The sequence below is a fragment of the Chanodichthys erythropterus genome, chromosome 13 (assembly GCF_024489055.1).
Source record: "Chanodichthys erythropterus isolate Z2021 chromosome 13, ASM2448905v1, whole genome shotgun sequence".
NCBI lineage: Eukaryota > Metazoa > Chordata > Actinopteri > Cypriniformes > Xenocyprididae > Chanodichthys > Chanodichthys erythropterus.
Genome location: NC_090233.1, coordinates 38087842 through 38103937, shown reverse-complemented (window position 1 = coordinate 38103937; position 16096 = coordinate 38087842). Strand labels below are relative to the sequence as shown.

Sequence of the window (16096 nt, the reverse complement as noted above, 5' to 3'; positions counted from 1 at the left end):
TTTCTCTCTTCTGGGGACCCACTGCCCTGCAAAGTTTATTTCCAACCTGCTTCCACACACCTGTGTATTTTCAAGTGATCCTGAAGAGCTTGATTAACTTCAGGTGTGTTTGAATAGAGTTGGAGCTAAATTCTGCAGGACAGTGGGGCCCCAGGAGCAGGGTTATACTTTATTTACATGAACTTTTAAATTGTATTTACATTAATTTACATTTATTTTTTATTATCCTTTAAGGCTTGTCAGTAACAAGGCATAGGAAACCGTATCAACGCCCACTCTCTATTGCACGTAATTAAGTGTTTTGAAAACATTATAAATTTACAGACAAAGCATTGTGAAATCGTTTATGAACCTAAGTCCCTTTCAAGGAAAGTCTGTTCAAGCCTGGTATATCCTACGAGTGCAAAGGTGCATATAAATGTAAACTAATTAATTTTCACACACACATCATATCAAATTTCTAACAAATCATATCTTCCCACCTTATTAAAGACCTTTTATTATTATTATTTTTTTTTTTTTTCAGATTAAAAAATGGAATTGGTTTAAAAAGGATTTTACACAAAACTTGTTAACTCTACCTACTTGTTATGTATCCCTTATAACAATTTAATAACCACAAATGTAGCATTTATGATAATTTTCATATTTTTATGGGACTGAAGTTAAAAATAGACTAATTGTGTGTCTGGGGTCTCTTTATTTTTGTAAAAAAAAAAAAAAAATTCACTCAGTTCCCAGGTAAATTCAAGAAAACAGCATGCCCCAACATAATATGAGCAATTTGAATTGACAATTTAATTTGAAATATGTTTTCTTCAGGAAGCATTAGCTACTCTTCAAATAACATTTACTGTTCGAGATATCTATGTAAATAGTCTGATTTACCAAAAAATCAAAGAAATCAAAAGTCAAAGAAAATCAAAGAAAAGGGATCTATGATATTTTATATTTAACTACTCAAATGGCATTAGAGTAAAATCCTGCTGACTTTTATTTCCTTATTCACATATATCTGTTTTCATGTGTGTGTTCATTTCTCTAAATGCAAGCATGTTTGGGATAAAATAGGGTTGTTGTGTTGAAAAGGAAGTGGCCGCCTGTGGTGGTGTGTATACTTGGCTCTGATAAGAGGACTCGTTTGGCACCTCTCAGAACAACAGGAATAGACCAGTTATCCAAAACATCCCTCAGCTGATGGACAGCAACTCAACTTAACTCACAGAAATACACACAACTACACAAAAGCTGAGAGGAGCAGGTGATTGTGTTGAACCAACATGGCACTACAAGTCTTTAATTAGAAGTTTTAATGTAACATTTAACATTTAAATAGTGTAGAGTAAAATGTACACTACCGTTCAAAAGTTTGGGGTCAGTATGTTGTTGTTTTAAGAAATGAATACTTTTATCCTGCAAGAATGCATTAAATTGAACAAAAGTGACAGTAAAGACATTTATAATGTAAAAAAAAATATATTTCAAATAAATGCGGTTCTTTTGAACTTTATATTCATTAAAGAATCCTTTAAAAAAAACTATAAAAAAACAACAATGTAAGGCAGCACAAATTTTTTTCCAACATTGATTAAAAATAAATTTTCTTACGCAGCAAATCAGCATATTAGAATGATTTCTGAAGGACGATGTGACACTGAAGACTAGAGTAATGATGATGAAAGTTGTGTTTTTACTGAATTTTTGATTAAATGCAGTTTGCTTAAAAACAGCAATTTAATTACAATATAATTAATTTCCCAGTCAATGGGACTTTATTTCTTATTTACCTGAAACAATATCACACACATTTAATTCCTGTCAGTTTTTTCCTCAGTAGCTCAGATTTGAACAGTGATTAGACATAAGAAATGAGATGAACAGAATCCTCTTATACAAGAACAAAATCAGAGGGATTAACATTCACATTCTTTAAATGTCACAACCATGTTTACACCATTTTCATATGCATTTCTCTAAACACATAATTTGAAACATAGTTTATGCATTGTTGAACTGTACCTGGTGTTTGATACATCATGTACATGCATTTGTTCTGTGTGTAATTTAGTGTCAAGCTAAATCAGTGTTCTGAACACAGCCTGCACTACTAAACATTTCAGCAAGTCCTCACTCTGTGGTGATGAGTTTCCTGTCGCTCCTCTCAAATCATGTGGCTGTTCACACGACAGAGGTCCAGCTATAGTCAGTACAGCAGTCCACTAACAGCCTGTTTAAAGGGAGAGAGATTATAGACTATTTCCCGTCCTTTGAAGTGTCCACTGACTTATTCCGCTCCAGCTGTGTTTTGAAGGACAAGTATTGTTGTGATTTTACTTTGCTGTCATGAACTCATCTTATCGTCCCTTTTGACTGGGTTCTGACCACATTCATCTACTCTGAAACAACTGACTGAGTGAAAATAGACGGAGCACATTTTATGCAATCTGTAATCTTTTCAATCTCTGCAATCTTTGCTTAATGTTATACTGATTTGATTATGTTATATCTGTCGTGGTGCTGTGTATTTATCATTTATTGTGTCATTTATAAATATCAGGATGCTATGCATTGTAGTTATGTTGCATTTCATTATCTTTAAGGTTCTGTAAAGCGCTTTGCATGGCTTGGTCTGTTATCTGCATGTTTTTCATTCCAGCTCCTTCTACTCCGGTTACGGCGTGGCCGGGCACTGGCGACCCACGATGACACGGTCAGACCGAAGCGGATCAGAACCAGCCCCAGACAGGACATGTCTTTGGCCACTGCAATTTCAGAGAAGAGGGCATGATCTCGGGGCAGATTGATGGAGCTGTCGCTGGTCTCTAAGTCCCGGACAACAGCTAGAATCTCTTGACGGTCTGTCTGATGCACCATCCCACGGACATTCAACACAGCAGAGATATGTCTTCTCCTGTGAGAGGAGAGAATGAGGGTGAGAGGGCATAATGGTTCATATTTCGTGTTTCATAATCAGAAAAGCATATATCGCTCTCCCTGCTTTTGGACAGAACAAGAAATGCATTATTCGTGGTTTCAAACAAAGTATATGAACGTAAAAAAAAGATAGTAGTGTCAGTTAAATTAGAGAGCTCACAGGATATGGAAAAAAAAAAAACATACCAATAATAATCATCATTATGTTACAGCTATAATTGGCTGATATTATAAATAAAAATAAATATAGTACAATATACCTCTAGAAAAACAAAAATAAATCAGTAAAAAATGTTATAAGTGAGTTTGGGCATCACAACCAGTGTTATTTCTAACTATTGCAGTATTTATTAATATTTGAATAACATTTATTTTAATATTCATTTAAATTTTAGTTTGAGTTTTAGTAATGTTTAAAAATGATTTTTATATAGTTTTAATTAATTTTTATTTTAGTTTTTAATAATTTATACAAATTTATACAAATACAAAAAAAATATCATCTGATAAATATGGAACAGATATCATGAATTTTAAAAATCAATTTGACTTGATCATGTTGTCTTGTCAGTAGTTTTCAACAAATTACCTTTTTTTTTTTTTAAAGAATCATTCATACCAATCAGTTTCCATTATTTAGATAAAGAGACAAAAAGAAATTAAGATTTAACAATATACTTAAGTGATAATATCACTAAAAGAAAATTTATAGGAAAGGTAATTTAAGCAATGAAGTCCAAATGTGTTTCTTTGTACACTCTTAAAAATAAAGGTTCTTTATTGGCATTGATGGTTCTATAAAGAACCTTTATCTTCTATGGAACATTTCCATCATACAAAGGGTTCTTTACGGTGGCAAAAGGTTCTTTTGATTATTAAAATGTTCTTCACATTAAGGAAAAATGGTTCTGTTAAGAACTGCTCAATGAAAGGTTCTTTGAGGAACCAAAAATGGTTCTTCCATGGTATCGATGCGAAAAAACCCTTTTCGAAACTTTATTTTTAAGAGTGTAATGATCCCTTGACAGCGCTCATGGCTCAAAAAGCCAACTCAGAGTCAACCTCTATACTAAGATGGCATGTCCTGCCTATAGATAACAATGTGACAGTGTTATCTGTGACAAACTTTAACATGGACAGGCTGTAAAAAAACAGGAAACTACACTGTTAAGCACAAAGAGAAGTTTAGTAGCCACCACTTTTTTGGCTTTTGATCTTTAGTTGGTGTGTGTGTGTGTGTGTGTGTATTTGATTGGAGTGTGGCACCAGTCAGTCTCCTGTGACCTGGCAGGAACAGGAAGTACTCCACAGCCACTTCCTGTCTGCCGAGGAGGGTCGTGCGTCAGCAAGCAGGAGCACTGCCAGCCAGTGACTGAGAGCGCACACACACAATCTCTCTTCATCCAAACGAAAACACTGGACTAACGTGGGGTCACATCTCACTCATTCCCCTGTTTACTGTCTGCTGTTCCCTCCCGTCCACATAAAGGAAAGTTGGCACTGGGAGGGAGCACCACGGTAACTATTTTCAGTCAGACATTCTTAGAATGACCTCAGGAAACGGAGAGGTGTTGTGAAAAATAGTTTTCAAGGAAGTAAGAGGGGAACATGTCAGATTTTTCATGAATGAAAGCACTTTAAGATGACAGAGTTCAGGTTCTACCCTTCCGCAGGTCTAAAAGTGTTCAGCAAAATTTTATTAATGCAACTATAAACTGACAAAGTTACATATTAAAGTGCTCTAGGAGCTAATAAAACACTTTCCTTCCGGTTTTATGCTATATAAAATCTACATCCGGTTCTACATTCGGCTTCAGTTTTATAGCAGTTTTTAAAACAACACTTGGTTCCGGTCCTCAAATTTCATTGGTCAAGAAGCTTTCTAAAGGGATATTCACACAGTATGCGGTTTTACTAGACAGATGTGTTTGACCATTGCGCTCGTATCTTTTGCAGCGTACTGCACATGACAGTGTTCTAAAAATGCAGTGCTCAAGTTAAAAGTAGTTCAGCTTTTTAAAAAACGTATCTCTGTTTGCGCATTGAAGAGCGCGCAGTGAGTGAATTTATGAACATCAGAAAATCTGGAGTTGGAGGTGATTAAAAAAACCATACACTTGCCATTTCTTGGTAACCCTGCTGTTGCTTAAACCCCTGCAATTTCATCACAGGCCTCTGAAAATGGTTTTGATGCCTTCACCCTGGCTGTCTTACCGTATATCTGGAAATTCCTTCACCAAAATTCCGACTTCCATCATAATAGAGGGCGTGTCCTCCAACGCTATGATGTCAGCCAGGTGAACAATCACACTGTCCAACCAGGAGGAAGTTGACTCCTGAGAAAAGAAAAAAGTCAGACTGAGGACATAATTTTAATTAACTAATAGAACATTGGGCGGGGTGGGGCACAGATTTATCTTTTATTTTATTTTTTTAGTTATGTGCTTTACATGCTCATTTGTAGTTATTTTTTATTACCCTATATGTCCAAAACTGTGATTTTTCATAAAAAAACGTAATATATTGTTGCAACATTTTACCAAAATCAACATTTGGTTAAAATCTCATGTTATAAAAGAGGAAGTGCTATGTAGGATATTTAAGACAATATTGGCTGATTAGACATACTGTTTGCCACATCTCAGACCTCAGATACATAAAATATTACCCATCGCATCATATTTGGGGTTCAGAGTGAAAACTAACATAATGTAAGGCATAATATGAAAGCTAGTGGCACTGACCAGATCTTTAAAAAGAGCCTTCAGCTGTTTGGCCTCATCCTGCAGACGGAAAGCCACTCTCTTCCTCATTTTGAGTGACGTACAGATGACCCGCCCCCTCATGATGGCACGAACATATTCAACCAGGACCCGCCTGTGCACCTCATTCACCAATGCCTGTCAGCCAATCAGATAATCAATCAATCAACCGACCAATCAACCAATCAGTCTGTGCACATGCATGTATGCAGGCATGCTTGTACGTCATACCTGATATGGAGGGCAATCCATTCTTCTGAACTTTTTAAAGTGCTGTTTAATGGTCATCTCAATACTCTCATAGGCCTCATTGTTATCCAGCCACTTCCTCTTCACCAACTTATCGAAGAATGGCTGGAATCATGCCAGAAAATCATCAATGAATGCATTGGGATACATACCTACACTAGATGTGAACCTGTGCATGTGTCTCACCCTGATGTGTTCAAACAGTATGTCTGATAGAACGCGCACTGACTGGTTAACAATTCGCTCCAGAGAGGATTGAGCTCGCTGGGAGGCATCTTCACTGCCAAGGGGGTCACACAGACGACAGCGCTCCACAAAATTCCTACACAGTTCAACACAGGATTTAAAGCTTCCACAGTTAAGTCTTATTATTATTATTTTTTTTTTAATCTCTGTGCTATTTCATTGCATTATACTTTCTATTATTCATTAATATCTTTCACAAACTGAACTCTTTCACAAAAGTGTTTTATGAGTTTATATGTGCATTTGGTTTGCTGATCATTTGAGTTATGACTGTCCTGACTATCAACAGAATCATGTTCTATTGTTTTATTTTACATTTTTTTTATAAAATACACACTCTTATAAAATAACACAGTATATCATACTCCGTAAATAGACAATGAATGCCAATAAATTAAGATGCCAGATGTTTTGCCTGTATTTTGAAATATGCATTGCATTGTGTTTGACAGTTGAATAAAATGTCCTGGCAGAAAATTACCAGTACCTTTTCTGTTTTTCAATGGATGTTTTTCTTACAGTGTATTTTGGTAAAACTGAAAAGTGAAGTAATATTAGCCCAGCAATTTCTAGCCTACCAAAAGACCTGTATTTTTCTCAAGAACCTCATTTTTTTCCAAATATAAAATGTAGAAAATATACAGTTTTAAAGAATTGTACAATTTCTTTTTCTTACAGTCCTCAAAAAACAAACAAACAAACAAAAAATGGGTTGGGGGAGGTTGGAATAAATAGATATGGTGAATAAGATGAAAAACCTGAATGGTGGAACACAGTTGACAAGAGAGATGGTCCTGGAGACATAACCATCCCCACGATCTCCAAACTCTGACTGCGTGTCATGGAACATCTCAACCTTTCTCTGGAAACTAAATACCACACAGACATACAAACACACACAAATTATCCATTATTAATCCATTATTTTAGATTTCCCCTATTTAAAACAGAAATGAAATAGAGTGGTTTAGTCCAAATTTTCTGAAGAGACACGATTGTTTTATATGATGAACAGATTTAATTTAGGCTTTTATTCACATATAAACACTGATCAACTCACACATCAGTTGTGGTAAACGGAAGCTCAAGCATGTTTGCTTGACGCGAGTGAGAACCAATGAGATTCGTTCTCGTGTCACGCAGCACATTTGAGCTTAACCAATGAGGGTAAGCTTGTCAAGCAAGTCCGGTTGAGCTTCTGTTTATGTTTGCTGATCAATGTTTATATGTGAATAAAAAAGGTAATTTAATCTGTTCATCATATAAAGTGATCAAGTCTCTAAAGAAAATTTGGACTAAACCGCTCAATTAATATGGAATAATTTTACTCTTTATGAGGTTTTTGAAGCATCAAAATGGTAGTTGCATGGACTGTCAATGGAGGGACAGAAATCTCTCAGATTTCATTAAAAACATCTTCATTTGAGTTTCGAAGATGAACAAATGTCTTACAGTTTTGGACCAACATGAGGGTAAGTAAATGATGAAAGAATTGTCATGTTTAGGTGAACTAACCCTTTAAACTGAGACACAATTTAAAAACATTTTAACTTTACATGTATGCATTTGGCAGACTCTTTTATGCAAAGTGCTTTGCATTTTTGAGATGTTTGCATTTCTATCACTTGTGGCATTTCCTGGGAGTCAAACCCATGACTTTGGCATTACAAGCAACATGCTGTACTGTTTGAGCTACAAGAATGCAAAAACAAAAACAAAAAAACTGCTCAACCCTAGTAAGTTAGTTATTTATTAGTTATTATCTCTTCTGAAATAGCTTCGATTGTGTGGTGAATGGTTTGACTATAATGCATTCCGACATAAATAGATTTTAGGAGCTTTATGATGTAAATATTATTTTAAACATTTACTTATATAATAGGATTAATCATATGAGTAGCCTATTTAAACATCTTTTTTTTTAAATATGATCATAATTTTTGCCATGGCATTTTTTAATCATCAGCATCTTTATGATTATACTCTCATGAGTCATGTCACCATATTACCTGTGCAGGAAATCGGCAAGTCCATTCAAGGTGCAGCGAGCAACACGAGCTCCTAATGGCTGACTGACAGCTGTCGATCTGTCCAAATCTACCTTCAGCCTCTGAAACAGATAAAGACATACAAAAAGATATTCACACCATTATTGCCAAATGAAGGAATGCATACAGTCAGACCATATTCAGAAGATTGCAGTAGGCTAATAGAGTGCCCCAGGGATGACGCGTTTTTGTAGGCTAAACCCGGAAGCGAGTTAGCATTTTATGAGTTCCGGTTCCAACGCCGTCAAGTCTATGGGTTTTTTTAATGGGTTTTTGCTAAATCGCCTGAAATAAGGTCTGTGGTTAACAAAGCCTCTAAATATTTTCACGTTTTGATCTATGACATAAAAACACCAGTTATAACCCACTTGTGAGTTTTTTAACTTTTACTGTGTCTTAAAATTGGCGGTTGCTAACAAATTGCTAAAAGGGACTACTTCCTTTGGCGGAGACTTTAGACGTCATCATTAAAAACGGGACATTTGGACAGCATTTCTCATGAAAAAGTGGAAAAGTATTCATAACAGCACAGATCATAATCAGCGAGCATGTTTTTAAATAAAGTTGTTTTTTAAATACAGTTTGAGTACGCTTGGTGGTGACGATGTTGATCCGCGACCATGGTGTGCTGTAGTCCGTTTATAGCCTATTTTTAGCCTTTTATATCTGACGACTTTATTTAGGCTTCAAAATCTATAAATGTTGTGTTAACTTGTAAAGATTATCTTGATAGAAAAAATGTGTAAGTGTCAAAACCCTTTGTTAAACACAGAGCTTATTTTCTGCGATTTTCCAAACGTCTATGGGAAAAATGCATAGGCTTTCAAACGAGGGAACCCGTGCGCCACTAACTTCCGGGTTGGCCTAAAAAAACGCGTCATCCCTACACATGTAGGATTGTGGGTATATTACCTGTATAACAGAACGGGCGAGGCCAGACTGATACTCTTCAATGTGCAGCGTCTGAGCCCATCGCTTTTCTTCATCATCCAAAACTTGCGAGAGCTCTGTAGTCATCTTGTCCTGCACAAACACACACAAAGTGGATATTATTTTAACTCTTTGTTTCAGGAGATTAATAATTAATGCATACTTTTTATTATTGATAATCAATTGTTACCCAAACAGTTTCGACACAGTCCTGTTCCAGCCGGTCTATGACATCTTCAGGCAGGAGAGGATCTAGCGCTTCACACACTATAGTGCCCATTGCTCCAACTGTAGCCAAGACATCCCTATGGGACACTCACAGTCAGAACTAGTGCATGTTTGTGTGTCCATAAGTGTCTAGGTGTGTCTAAGTTATAGTGTATTTGTGTTGTGCAGTGTTGGGGAACCATCAACTAGACAACAGTGAAGCTACTGTTTTTAATTTTTTTAAGTAGTTCGTCTCTACAAACAACAAAGCAAAAAGCTAAGGAAGCTAAAGCATGAGGACATATATATATATATATATATATATACTTTGATTTTGCCTTATAAATAAAACTACCTACACTGTAAAAAGAATTATATGATCAATAAGTTATGACAGCATATGTTTTTACATTGCTTTAAGTCATCAAAATAAGTTAAGCAATTTTCAATTTTTTTAAGTTAAGATTCAGCTCATTTTTTAAAGTCAGTTTAATGTTATTTAAGTTCAAATTACTTACACATCCAAGTTGATTGTACTTAATTTAAGGCAGCAACTTTTTTGTACAGTGTAATGATATAACATTTAATTGAATCAGAGCTGCAATCTCAATTAGGGTGACAGTATCAAACTAGAAAAAGTAAGCTTATACTAAACACAACAACAACTTTCTATTTTAACTGATTTAAAAAATATAATACAGGGATTCATTTACATGAAAGGTTAGAACAAACAGATTCTCTAGAATAAATCAGACTTTCCAATGCTATACAAGGTCGTTAACTGATTCGCTAGTCCAACAATCATATGTGGGTGTTAAGGGGCTTATTGCCCCACATAAAAACTGAATGTCAAGCTCTTTAATACTTTAATCTGTTTTTTTTTCTTTTTTAAATCTCTTCGATGTGCCCTGCACTTTCTGAACTCTACTTTTTTCAAGAAGTGCCTCCATTACTGAAATACAGTATCATTTCTTTACTTATTTCCAACAATATTTACTCAACACAAACAATCTTTTCATATATTTTGCTCTTCATACAATTAACTATTAAGATGATGATACACATGGCAACCTTTTAAGCGCTGTTGCCGATCGATGTTGCTTGGGCACTTTCCCATTGAGAATGGGCAACAAATTTCAATCTAAAGTATCCAGATAGAAATATGCCCATTCTCACTGGGAAAGTACTTGTGAGCGAACGCAAAGTTTCTCAGGGGAATGCAAACATTTTACAAGTAAACACAAAGTCTCTTGGGGGAACAAAAAACATTTGTGAGAGAACATTGACTTATCATTTTTCCTCCCATCCTATATTTTTGTCCACCAGGGGCTTAGGGGCTCCTTAAAATAGAGGCAAGACCCTTTAGTTGGGCCTATTTGATCAATCTCTCAAATCAGACATTATTAAAAATGTCAGTGTACTCTTTGGTCACGCTATACAGTTACTCATTAGGAAAAGCAGTTCTAAAGGATAAATTACTTAAATTTATGATGAAGTGGATCCAGCAACTTTCATGGCATATTGTGAAGTACACCAGAGTGTAATGGATTATCAAAAAAAATAAAAATGTAGGGCTGGGTTCAATCCATTGGCTGTTGACTGGATTTTGAGATGTGGGTGTTGCACTCATGCTTGCAGGGGTGGGGTTTAAGCAGACTAAATGATTGGAGAAGTCCTGCATACATCATCAGAAAGAACTCTGTAGTTTTCATCAGAAGGTCCAGTTATTACATTCTGATTAAAAATTACGAAGTCAAATTTTTTTGAAAGTGGAGAAATGCATAAATCGTTCACAATATGATCTATAATAAGTGTTTAGAAAATAAAAAGGTGAGTTTTTATACCAACTTTAAGAGCTCAACTACTGTCATGCTACTGAAAAATGTAGTCAAGTTGTTAGTGTGGCTATTTTTAGTACACCAGACTATGCATGTGTACAATAATCCTCCCAGGTATTTAGTACCGGTGTTGTTCATTTTAATAAACAATGCATCTGATATTAATAGACCCAAGCTCATTCTTCCACAGGGTCATTAAAACATTGTGGAATGTGATTGCAGGAAAGGTGTGTGAAAAAATAGAAAACACACCTCAGTGTATGTGTGCATGTGCATATACCTGTTGTAAATGTTGTAGATCCAGTCAAGCAGAGAGTATGTATCTGTGATCTGAATAGGGCCACAAGTGACAGTCTTCAGTCGTTTGGCAACAGCCCTGTGATAACTCTGCATGTAGACCTGAAACACAGCAAACTCCTCCGGATAAACCGCCACCACATTCCGACGTGCCGCATCCATATCCTCCACCACCCTGCCTCTCAAACGCTCCAAGTACATGCCCATCTGCCCTGCAGCGATGCCCCCTGGTTGTGGAAGACACCAGTCAGCTGCCTCTCCCACAGCCTCCACCCACTTTTGACGCAGTCTCCTTGGACGCTTGGAGGGCCGGGAATGGTCTTCAGATTGGTCACTGGCTTCGGTGTTGGACTGGGCCTCTTGTCGTAGGGCCCAAACCTTGTCAGCCTGCTCTTCCTGTTGAATGACCAGCACCACCAGACCAAGCTGAGGCCCGCTGCAGGGCTGGCGTAGCGACTCCCTCACCACATCCCACATTTCTCTCTGAAGAGCCTCATAAAGCAACTCTACGTCTTTCACTTTGCGCAGCCCAGCATCCCACATGCTTGGGCCAGAATCCTCATTGCCTGAACCAGCCAAAAAGGGGAGCCATGAAGGCGAGGTGAGTGTGTGAGAAGTAATATTGCTGTGCATGGTTGAAGTGGGTGTGGTTTGTGTCCAGAGGGAGGGGTCAAGTTCACACTCCCTCTCAAGCTCTTGGATGTGCGTGTCAGCAAGCAGCAGGTCTCTCTGATTAACTAATTGTAGGATTTCCAACACTGAGTGAGAGAGAAAGATTGAGTAGTGTTAATTTTCATTTACAGCCATGTGTTTATTCGCTTGATGTGTTGTTGCATTTGGCACAGGCTGTACATTGACACAGTTCAGATTTTTTCTCCTTGTGGTGAGCTTATCAGGTAGGATCTTCTGCACAAAGAAAGTATGTCATTTCCTGTCTCTGTGAAAGTGTTTGTTAATTGGCCAATGACTCACAGGGACTTTTGGACCTTGTTACTTATCATTAAAAGGAAGGTGTTATAGGTCAAACATGGAGACCTCTGACTGACTGTGAGCATAATAGTTACACTTTGTATATCCCGTAAAGTGTACAAACAAGTACAGATAAAAACACGCTTGTACCTGATAATGGCTCCCTGCGTTTGACCGGCGGTTCTTCTTCTTCTAACTCTTGCTCGTCTTCCTGCGAGCTGCGGTTTGTTAGAGAGTCTCCTCTGAGTTTGCTAAGACTGACCATGCGTAGGAATGAAGGACGTCTGCGACTGTCTTCATCGTTTTCAGTGGTCAGATCACCTGTAGGTAGACTATCTCTGCGCTCACTTTCCTTACGACGGCCTGCAAACCTGAGGGTTAAAAATGTGTTAAGAAACACTCCCTTTAAATACCTTTACAACAACAGCTGTAGAAAATATCTAGTCTCAGAAATAATGATCTATATAACAGTGATTCTCATCTGCTGGGTTGCAGGTCTGATCTGAAAAAAGGCACAAAAAAAAAAAGGTGCGCAAATAATATTTTTGCAATATTTATAATTATGCATAAATACAATAAAAAACTACAGTAAATGTCAATTCTTTGCTGCGCAACCAATCACGCTCAGTATTTTGTACCAGTATAGGCCTACTGCTGATTGGACTTCTCAAATCATGTAGTCCACTTAAACCCTCCAACTTTCTTAAAATCCGATCAGATATTTGAATTTAATTATGTTTGAGAAACAATTGTAAAGACCAGTTGAGATCCACTGCTATATAATATGCACATCCTAAAACACATCACATTTGTATTCTCACCTCAGTAAGGTCATGATCTCCTCAGAGGCTCGTCGATAGTTCTTTTTTTTCTTTCCTGAGGAGGGCGTTGCCGGGAGAGTGGCACTCCGTAGTGAAGGAGTGGCACCCCACACATTTCTTCCAGTTATACGCAGCCCCTTGCCTAATTTGCCAAGGGTCTTCAGTGGTGATGAGCCACAGATTCGTTCCAGAGTTCCTCTTTTTTCTTTTGATCCCTCAGTGATCTTTGACCCTCCATGCTGTTCTGCGTTTGCCTCATTCTCTAGTGCTTCGCTCACCTGAGATGACATTTGGTAGTCCTGTCCATTCTTCCAGACCACATCCTCTTCATTATTCCACCCCATTCCTGCCAACGCCCCTTCAAACGGATTCAGATCGGATGGTGGCAGAATGAGTTCCCCGTTGCTATGGTTGCTCTTTAGGATGAGTTCTCCATTAGTTAGGTTACTCTTTTGGAGATCGCCATTGCTGTGGTTACTCTTGAACCTCCTGGGCAGCCTCTTGAGGATGGGCATTCTGGCACTGGTTAACTAGAAGACAAAATGGACACCGTAACATGGGACAGAATTAAATGTCTGATTTCAATGAAATACATTTGCATTATATATTCTAAAGATCGCACATTACAGGTTTTTCCAAACAGTTTGTCACACATCTGCAGAACTGCAATTTTAAAGCGTATTTATTTTTAAAATATATCATTTAAATGAAATGTATTAACATTTTTAATTATTTGTTAAATCCATCCAAGTTATAATTCATTCCAATTTGCACGATTTTCCTGTGTATTGTGTCATTATGTCACTAAGCATGCCCATAGTCCACCATGTGTCCTGCTTAAACGTAACCATAGCTGAAACCTGTTTAAACCGCCTTCATCAGGTCTGTCTTAAATGACTTTGCCTTGCTGCATTTTCATTGTTCAGTATTCCGGTAAGCGGAGTGCATTAACAGCGTATGTATGTGTGCATGTGTGTGTTAGCAGTTTTTAAGCTCATATAATGAAAGCTCCCATCCAGATAGTTTCTCAAAACATACAACAAGTACTCAACATACAACTACTCAAACACTACACACACTCACTTACTGCAAAGATTCTCATGGGATTAAAAAAGTAGCAAAAAATTCTATACAATCTGCAAACATGTTAAAAATGGTCAATACTAGTAGTAAACCCTCTCAATATGTTAACATTATGCGTTTAAGAATTCCTCAAACAATTTAAAAAAAAAAGACTCTTAAAATATATATTAAGAGGTGAAGAGAGAGCAGGAGGGAAAGTGCGAGAGTGTGAGGGAGGAAGGTGCTGTTGTATAGCACACAGTGACCCCTGTGATTGTGTTTCAGCATCCCGTGCTTTGCATTAATTCTGAGCAGAGTTCCTCTGGTGTGGTGGTTAAAGATCTGGGCTGGGAACCAAAAGGTTCTAGGTTCAAACTCTTTAGTTCCATCAATCAAGAGCCATTACCGTTGTACCCTTGAACAAGGCATGTGCGTCAGCAAAATGACTACTTGCACCCCTCACCTAAATTTAACTGACCAATTTGGTTGTTTACCGTCTGAGTTCCAGATGGACCTTCCTTGAATGTGTTTTAGAACGGAAAGAGATGTGTATTTCTCTAATAATATGTATATGTTTAGAGACAGACAAACATTAAGCAAACATTAACAGACAAAAAAAGCACTGTAGAAACAGGACTGCAACAAAATATAATTGTCTGGACCAGATCTTGATTACCTACAGTACTGTGCAAAAGTCTTAGGCACGTCAGTATTTTCACCCCCCAAAAAAGGTTTTAAGCCAGTTATTTATATCTTTTGCTGTAGTGTGTCAATAGGAAATATCCGTTCACATTTCCAAACATTCATTTTGCCATTAACTGTAATAATCCAGTGAGATTTTTGAATACAAATAAGACTGATAACAGCCGGTGCTCCACATGGAGATCAGAGCTCACTATCATCAAATACGTCTGTGATTACATGAAGAAACAGATGAAACTGAGACAAATAAATCCAGAAGAACTGTGGCTGTGTCTCCAAGAGATTTTAAGAAACCTGCCTCCAAAGCTACCTGAAAAATGATGCCCAAGTGTACCTGGACAAGAGCTGTTTTAAATGCAAAGGGTGGTCACACAAAATATTGTTTTGATTTAGTTAATGTAAGTTAATTGATAAATAAAATCTATTTATAACAGTATTTTTTTTAAAAACATCCTCACTTTACAGCATTTTTTACACAAGTGCCTAAAACTCTTCACAGTACTGTATCTTTGCAGGTTGGTTTCTTCAAGCGTCTTAGAGACACGGCCACAGTTCACCTGAATTTAGTTTGTCTCAGTTTCATCTGCTTCTTCATGTAATCACAGATGGATTCGATGATGGTGAGATCAGATCACTGTGTGGAGCACCGGCTGTTGTCAGACTCCTTGTGTATTCAAAAATCTCACTGGATTATTATTACAATTAATGGCAAAATGAATGTTTGGAAATGTAAACTGATATTTCCTATTAACACACTACAGCAAAAGATATAAATAACTGGCTTAAAACCTTTTTTGGGGGGTGAAAATACTGACGTGCCTAAGACTTTTGCAAGGTACTGTATATAAAGGAAATAAAATGCTGAGTTTTATCAAGATAAAAATGTGCTTAATATCATCATCATTATTATAAACATCAGATTAAAATTTTTAAAAACAAACCAACCAACCAACCATCCAAACAAACAATTTAAAGTGTGATTATCAATTTTTAGTTCTGGGTGAACTTCAATAGCATCAACACCAGTAACT

The 16096-nt window shown here is 37.0% G+C and overlaps 1 protein-coding gene across 1 annotated transcript in view; it reads right to left on the bottom strand.

Moving 5' to 3' along the window:
- Positions 1–774: 774 nt before the first annotated feature.
- exoc3l2a (exocyst complex component 3-like 2a) overlaps positions 775–16096 on the bottom strand; it is a 16021-nt gene continuing 699 nt past the window's right edge. The window contains exons 2-13 of the mRNA XM_067407956.1: positions 13302–13831; positions 12631–12851; positions 11495–12269; positions 9360–9474; positions 9152–9262; positions 8201–8301; positions 6950–7060; positions 6132–6267; positions 5928–6050; positions 5679–5834; positions 5149–5270; positions 775–2911 (exon numbers count right to left, since the gene is read on the bottom strand). Coding sequence (XP_067264057.1) covers positions 2596–2911; positions 5149–5270; positions 5679–5834; positions 5928–6050; positions 6132–6267; positions 6950–7060; positions 8201–8301; positions 9152–9262; positions 9360–9474; positions 11495–12269; positions 12631–12851; positions 13302–13816 — 2802 coding nt within the window. The 5' untranslated portion in view covers positions 13817–13831 and the 3' untranslated portion in view covers positions 775–2595. The remainder of the gene's footprint in view (positions 2912–5148; positions 5271–5678; positions 5835–5927; positions 6051–6131; positions 6268–6949; positions 7061–8200; positions 8302–9151; positions 9263–9359; positions 9475–11494; positions 12270–12630; positions 12852–13301; positions 13832–16096) is intronic.